We start from the raw sequence: 8,377 nt of genomic DNA on the forward strand, positions 1-8,377 counted from the left end.
TACAGCATCTGAGGTGTATTATGAGGTTCTGCAGCGGCTGAGGTGTAGTATGAGGTTCTGCAGCAGCTGAGGTGTATTATGAAGTTCTGCAGCATCTGAGGTGTATTATGAGGTTCTGCAGCAGCTGAGGTGAAGTATGAGGTTCTGCAGCAGCTGAGGTGTATTATGAATTTCTACAGCATCTGAGGTGTATTATGAGGTTCTGCAGCAGCTGAGGTGTAGTATGAGGTTCTGCAGCAGCTGAGGTGTATTATGAAGTTCTGCAGCATCTGAGGTGTATTATGAGGTTCTGCAGGAGTTGAGGTGTATTATGACGTTCTGCAGCAATTGAGGTGTGTATTATGATGTTCGTGTATTATGATGTTCTGCAGCAACTGAGGTGTGTATTGTGAGGTTCTGCATCAGCTGATGTGTATTGTGAGGTTCTGCAACAGCTGAGGTGTATCATGAGGTTCTGCATCAGCTGATGTGTATTCTGAGGTTCTGCAGCAGCTGAGGTGTGTATTATGAGGTTCCGCAACAGCCGAGGTGTGTATTATGAGGTTCTGCATCAGCTGATGTGTATTATGAGGTTCTGCAGCAGCTGATGTGTATTATGAGGTTCTGCAGCAACTGACACACAGAACGAAGATGATACTTTATTTCTGCAGGAAAAAATTCCATAAAGATAAATAATAAAAGTTTTTGTTAATAAGTTACACGTCCCCCAAAATTATGCCAATGAAAATTACAGCTCATCCTGAAAAATCAAGCCTTGCTATGACTACATTATCAGAAAAAACATGGTGTAACATTGATGCCAAGAGGTTAAAAAGGTCTTTCAAAGAGCTTCTGCGGCAGCTGCAGTTGTTATCCTGTGGGAATCTGTCTAGCTGCCAGAATGGCTATTCAAATAAGACAGGCATTAAAGGTGTTGTCCAGACTTGGGGTTCAAGTCTGCAGCCCAGCGCGCACACTGCAAGCTATCAGGATTCTCAGGATTACATACTTCCGGACACATTCAGACTAGACAATTCCGGTCTCGACCAACTCACTTGTATTGTGCCAGGCAGCGCACGTCTAGTTGGGATGTGACCACATGTTTGCAAATCACATAGTTACGATATTGCGCCCGCTAACACTCCAGGAGGCGGCACAGGCCAATCCTGACAGCGTACAGTGTGCGCACTGTCAGGATTCACAGGTCTGCCCTCACATAAAATGACTGCAGACTAGTACCCCAAGCCTGGACAACCCCTTTAATAACCTATGTATTAAGCCTCACCTTTATCCTGAGTTGTCGGGCGCAAAACTTCAAAGAATCCTTCAAATATTCTGTCTGGGTTTTCTCTGCAAAAGGAAAATCATTGATAAATAATGGATCCAGATTGGCAGGAGGGAAAACAGAGAAGAAAAAAAGGAGAAGAAAGGACGAGACAGAAAACCGGACAAGTGGTGCCGACACCGATCCGATGGTTCCGAGACTAATCACAATGTCAATATTTTCACTATTTTGGCAGTTTTTAGTCCTGTGTTGTTTACTGCACTCTCCTCTGGGCACAGTGTGATGGACTTATAACAGGGGCTGGTGTCGCATTTTATTCCGACTAGACTAGAAGCCAAGAGACCGGTCACTACATCTCCATATCAGTCACAAAACATCTCACATGTATTTCTGTGTATTCCATGTGCCGTGCTGCCATCTGGTGAACCCGCCTCTCATACGCTCCTCACCCAGCGCCAGGGCTCCAAGAGTTTACTGGTCACTGCAAATTGTATGTCTGTATTATCGCAGATTTAATGCGCTAGAACTTACAAAAAGGAGCAGCATAAAGGATATAAAGATGCGGAACATTCTCATCCTGCATAAACCATTGTCATAGATATGGTGGATCCAATCTAATGCTAACTTCCCTATACTTGTATATACCGTATGTCCTACACAGTGCAATGCATAATATGGTCAGAGAAAATAGTGTGTAAATAACAACATATTCTTCCGTATAGGAATAATATTATAGTAGTTATAGTCTTCTGCATAGAAGTATTATAGTAGTTATAGTCTTGTGCATAGGAGCAGTATTATAGTAGTTATATTCTTGTACATAGGGGCAGTATTATAGTAGTTATATTCTTGTACATAGAGGCAGCATTATAGTAGTTATATTCTTGTACATAGGGGCAGTATTATAGTAGTTATATTCTTGTACATAGGGGCAGTATTATAGTAGATATATTCTTGTACATAGGGGCAGTATTATAGTAGTTATATTCTTGTACATAGAAGGCAGTATTATAGTAGTTATATTCTTGTACATAGAGGCAGCATTATAGTAGTTATATTCTTGTACATAGGGGCAGTATTATAGTAGTTATATTCTTGTACATAGGGGCAGTATTATAGTAGTTATATTCTTGTACATAGAAGGCAGTATTATAGTAGTTATATTCTAGTACATAGAGGCAGCATTATAGTAGTTATATTCTTGTACATAGGGGCAGTATTATAGTAGTTATATTCTTGTACATAGGGGCAGTATTATAGTAGTTATATTCTTGTACATAGAAGGCAGTATTATAGTAGTTATATTCTTGTACATAGAGGCAGCATTATAGTAGTTATATTCTTGTACATAGGGGCAGTATTATAGTAGTTATATTCTTGTACATAGGGGCAGTATTATAGTAGTTATATTCTTGTACATAGAAGGCAGTATTATAGTAGTTATATTCTTGTACATAGAGGCAGCATTATAGTAGTTATATTCTTGTACATAGGGGCAGTATTATAGTAGTTATATTCTTGTACATAGGGGCAGTATTATAGTAGTTATATTCTTGTACATAGGGGCAGTATTATAGTAGTTATATTCTTGTACATAGGAGCAGTATTATAGTAGTTATGTCCTTGCACATAGGGGCAGTATTATAGTAGTTATATTCTTGTACATAGAAGGCAGTATTATAGTAGTTATATTCTTGTACATAGGGGCAGTATTATAGTAGTTATATTCTTGTACATAGGGAGCAGTATTATAGTAGTTATATTCTTGTACATAGGGGCAGTATTATAGAAGTTATATTCTTGTACATAGGGAGCAGTATTATAGTAGTTATATTCTTGTACATAGGGGCAGTATTATAGTAGTTATATTCTTGTACATAGGGGCAGTATTATAGTAGTTATATTCCTGTATATAGGGAGCAGTATTATAGTATTATAGTAGTTATATTTTTGTACACAGGGGGCAGTATTATAGTAGTTATATTCTTGTACATAGGGGCAGTATTATAGTAGTTATATTCTTGTACATAGGGGCAGTATTATAGTAGTTATATTCTTGTACATAGGGGGCAGTATTATAATAGTTACTGTATATTCTTGTACATAGGGGCAATATTATAGTAGTTATATTCTTGTACATAGGGGCAGTATTATATTAGTTATATTCTTGTACATAGGGGCAGTATTATAGTAGTTATATTCTTGTACACAGGGGGAAGTATTATAGTAGTTATATTCTTGTACATAGGGGGCAGTATTATAATAGTTACTGTATATTCTTGTACATAGGGGCAATATTATAGTAGTTATATTCTTGTACATAGGGGCAGTATTATATTAGTTATATTCTTGTACATAGGGGCAGTATTATAGTAGTTATATTCTTGTATATAGGGGCAGTATTACAGTATATTAGTTATATTCTTGTACATAGGAGGCATTATTATAGTAGTTATATTCTTGTACACAGGGGGCAGTATTATAGTAGTTATATTCTTGTATATAGGGAGCAGTATTATAGTAGTTATATTCTTGTACACAGGGGGAAGTATTATAGTAGTTATATTCTTGTGCATAGGGGCAGTATTACAGTAGTTATATTCTTGAACATAGGGGCAGTGTTATAGTAGTTATATTCTTGTACATAGGGAGTGTTATAGTAGTTATATTCTTGTACATAGGGGGCTGTACTATAGTATTTTCATACATTGCTGTTATGTGCTGTTACTTTGACATGGGACTTTTTGCAGAGTTTGACAGAACTTTGGGATTAAAGACAGTAAATTCTGTTGCTGTTGATTATGACTTTTGAGGGCCGTTACTAGAAAGACATGGACGAAAGAGGAAGATGGTGAGTTACTAAACATGGCCTGCATTACAGATGTATTATCGGTTTCTTACTTAATGCGGGACCCCATGACGGTTCTGCACCGGTTCCTCTCGTCTTCTGAGTACTAGAGCCTCATCACCACCACCCCTTGGTCTTCATTGTTTCTTTGGTGACGGGCTCATCCCAAAGTGGCAGGAGTGCCAGTCAGTGTCGGTGCCAGGGCTTCTAGAGATTCATTGCTCCCCTCCTGTCTCAGACGCTCCCTGACTTGTGGTCCAGGTTTGCAGGTTTTCTTAAGTTTGGAGTGTCTGATGGTTAGCTCAGCTCGTCAGATTTCCTGTGTGGCTTTTGTAGAGGAAGTAGGTCTTGTGTGACAAAAAATTTTTCAATCTATGAACATTTTCTTTTAGCTGCAAATATCTGCTGTATATTCGATACTGAGGGAAATTCCACATCTCATATAGGAGAAAATCTATAACTGTACCTGGAGAGCACGGGGGTCCTGGATCCACAAAATATAATGTCTATGTGTCATAGGAGACTCCTCCCTGCATTGCTCAACTATGTCTATTCCATCGTCCTCAGTAAAGTCGCATTACCACCGACTTCTGTTATTTCTTATTGCGTATGGCAGTAGACAGGACAAACGTCTGTACACATACTGCGCCAACACCGGGGAACAAATTTGGGACAAAATATTAAAAGATTAATAACTAAGGAAGCATAAGTTACTGTTTGTAAAAGTCACAACCATCTCCAAGACTCCTCCCGTGCTGCAGTGGCACTCTGGGATAACCATAGATAAACAACCTCTCATTACTATGTGTTGGCCATTTATAGCACCACAACCTCTCACTCCATCTACAGGACTTCTTCCCTTTGCAAGTACAGTATAAGGAAAACAAATTTTGGGACACACATCACAATAATTGAATTCAGGTTTCTCATTCAGTCCCATCGCCCCCTTTGTATAACATAGCCACCTCGCCCCCCTAGTTGTGTAACATCCTATCCCTCACTCCCCCAGTGTATAACTTCTGGCCCCTTGACCCAGTGTGTATAACATCCAGTGCCTCACCCCAGTGTATAACAATCCCGCCATTCGCCCCCAGTGAATAACCCCTCGCCCCCGTTGTATAGCCTCTGGCACCTCGTCCTGCAGTGTATGACATCCAGCGCCTTGCTCTAATATGTAGCAATCTGGCCATCCCCACCCCCCCCCTGTTGTGAATTCTGCTCTTGGGTTCCCTCCAGTGGTGGTAGGTGGGAATGCAGTTGTCTCTGAGTCACAGTCCTGGCCAGGTGTATCTGCTAATTGCTGTTCTGACTGGGATATTTAAGTGTGCAGGATTCATTAGCCCTTGCCAGTTGTCAATGTTTCTTTGGAAGTATTGGATCTCGGCCTGGCCTCACCTGCTTAGCTGCCAGTTCAGCAAAGATAAGTATCTGTTTCTTTTTCTGAAGCACACTTGCTGTGTGCTTATTTTCAGTGCTGATCTTTTGTTTCTATTTGTCCAGCTTAGACTGTGTCAGTTGTTTTTCTCAGTCGGGTTGGATTCTCTGGAGTTGCAGTTATACTCTCCACACCTTTAGTTAGGTGGTGGAGTTTTGTATTTTCTGCTGTGGATATTTTTGTAGTATTTTTATGCTGACCGCTTAGTATCCTGTCCTGTCCTTTTCTATTTAGCTAGAAGTGGCCTCCTTTTGCTAAGCCTGTTTTCTGCCTGCGTGTGTCTTTTCCTCTCCAACTCACAGTCATTATTTGTGGGGGGCTGCCTATCCTTTGGGGGTCTACTCTGAGGCAAGATAGTTTTCCTATTTCCATCTTTAGGGGTATTTAGTTCTCCGGCTGTGTCGAGGTGTCTAGGTTTTGTTAGGCACACCCCACGGCTACTTCTAGTCGCTGTGTCAAGATCAGGGTTTGCGGTCCGTATAGTTACCACCTACTCCAGAGAAAGTTTTCATGCTGCTCCAAGGCCACCTGATCATAACACCCCCCTCCCCCCCGTGTATAATCCCCAGCCTCTCCCTTGGCCCTGGTGTATAACATCCAACCATCACCCCACAGTGTATAACAATCTGGCCAATCACCCCGCAGTGTATAACAATCTGGCCAATCACCCCGCAGTGTATAACAATCCGGCCAATCAGCCCGCAGTGTATAACAATCCGGCCAATCACCCCGCAGTGTATAACAATCCGGCCAATCACCCCGCAGTGTATAACAATTTGGCCAATCACCCCACAGTGTATAACAATCCGGCCAATCACCCTGCAGTGTATAAAAATACGGCCAATCAGCCGGCAGTGTATAACAATCCGGCCAATCAGCCCACAGTGTATAACAATTCAGCCAATCAGCCCGCAGTGTATAACAATCCGGCCAATCAGCCCGCAGTGTATAACAATCCGGCCAATCACCCCGCAGTGTATAACAATCCGGCCAATCACCCCGCAGTGTATAACAATCCGGCCAATCACCCCGCAGTATATAACAATCTGGCCAATCACCCCACAGTGTATAACAATCCGGCCAATCACCCGCAGTGTATAACAATCCGGCCAATCACCCCGCACTGTATAACAATCCGGCCAATCACCCGCAGTGTATAACAATCCAGCCAATCACCCCGCAGTGTATAACAATCTGGCCAATCAGCCCGCAGTGCATAACAATCCGGCCAATCACTCCAGTGTGTAATAATCCAGCCAATCAGCCCGCAGTGTATAACAATCCGGCCAATCACCCCGCAGTGTATAACATCCAGCGTCTCACTCCAGTGTGTAATAATACAGCCAATCACCCCGGCGTGTATAACAATCCAGCCAATCACCCCGCAGTGTATAACATCCAGCGTCTCACCCCAGTGTGTAACATCCAGCCAATCACCCCCTATCTGCCTTTACTGACATGTAGAAAAATGGCCGGTGAAGCAGAGCTCACTGATACCAGCGCTGTCCTGTAATAGGACCCGCTGGGGTAACAAGTTCGTCCATGACATTTCTTCCTCCTAAATCTTCCCCATCTCTGTTGTGAATTCTGTGGCAGAGCTCCCTCCTGTGGTCACAAGTGGTACTTCGGCTGATTCTCTCTGTGAGCTTCTGTTGGTGGAGGGAAGTGGTACTGCGGCTTCTGAGTTTCCTCCCTCAGGTGATCTGGTGAGGTCGTTAGGTGCTTCTCTACTTAACTCCACCTAATGCTTTGATCCTGGCTTCCTGTCAATGTTCCAGTGTTGGACTTGCTTTTCCCTGGATCATTCCTGTGGCCTGCTGCTCTGCATAGCTAAGTTCTTCTTTGCTATTTGTTTGCTATTTTTTCTGTCCAGCTTGTCTAATTTGTTGCTGGAAGCTCTGGGACGCAAAGGGTGTACCTCCGTGCCGTTAGTTCGGTACGGAGGGTCTTTTTGCCCCCTTTGCGTGTTTTTCTTTAGGGTTTTCTGTAGACCGCAAAGTTACCTTTTCTATCCTCGCTCTGTTAAGAAAGTCGGGCCTCACTTTGCTGAATCTATTTCATCTCTACGTTTGTCTTTTCATCTTAACTCACAGTCATTATATGTGGGGGGCTGCCTTTTCCTTTGGGATATTTCTCTGAGGCAAGGTAGGCTTATTTTCTATCTTCAGGCTAGTTAGTTTCTCAGGCTGTGCCGAGTTGCATAGGCAGAGTTAGGCGCAATCCACGGCTGCCTCTAGTGTTGTTTGGAGAGGATTAGGGATTGCGGTCTGCAGAGTTCCCACGTCTCAGAGCTCGTTCTATGATTTTGGGTTATTGTCAGATCACTGTATGTGCTCTGACCTCCATGTCCATTGTGATACTGAATTGCCTTTCACAACAGTACAGGAAGCCAAAAGTACTAATGATTCTCAATAGAGGGAAAAAAGAAGTTCTGAGACAATTTTTTTTTCTTTGCACTGTGTTTTGCCCTTTTTTTCCCCTAGACATTTGGGTGGTTCAGTACACAGGTGTAGCGATGGACATTGGAAGTCTGTCTTCATTTGTGGATCAGCTCTTGGCAAGAGTACAAAAGATTCAAGACAGTATTGATCAGAAATCTATGTTAGAACCAAGAATTCCTATTCCTGATTTGTTTTTTGGAGATAGAACTAAGTTTCTGAGTTTCAAAAATAATTGTAAATTATTTCTGGCCTTGAAACCTCGCTCCTCTGGTGATCCAGTTCAACAGGTTTTGATTGTTATTTCTTTTTTGCGCGGCGACCCTCAGGACTGGGCATTTTCTCTTGCGCCGGGAGATCCTGCATTGAGTAATATCAATGCGTTTTTCCTG

At 42.2% G+C, this 8,377-nt stretch overlaps 1 protein-coding gene across 2 annotated transcripts in view; it reads right to left on the reverse strand.

Annotated features, from left to right (window-relative positions):
• Positions 1-4,441, reverse strand: part of DENND1C (DENN domain containing 1C) — a 41,150-nt gene extending 36,709 nt beyond the window's left edge. The window contains exons 1-2 of one of the 2 annotated variants that reach the window (XM_069767307.1): positions 4,166-4,441; positions 1,265-1,329 (exon numbers count right to left, since the gene is read on the reverse strand). In XM_069767307.1, coding sequence (XP_069623408.1) covers positions 1,265-1,329; positions 4,166-4,182 — 82 coding nt within the window. In that variant the 5' untranslated portion in view covers positions 4,183-4,441. The remainder of the gene's footprint in view (positions 1-1,264; positions 1,330-4,165) is intronic. The other variant, XM_069767308.1, reaches the window with a different exon arrangement.
• Positions 4,442-8,377: the final 3,936 nt, after the last annotated feature.

Source organism: Ranitomeya imitator, chromosome 4, assembly GCF_032444005.1.
Source record: "Ranitomeya imitator isolate aRanImi1 chromosome 4, aRanImi1.pri, whole genome shotgun sequence".
In the NCBI taxonomy this organism is placed as follows: domain Eukaryota; kingdom Metazoa; phylum Chordata; class Amphibia; order Anura; family Dendrobatidae; genus Ranitomeya; species Ranitomeya imitator.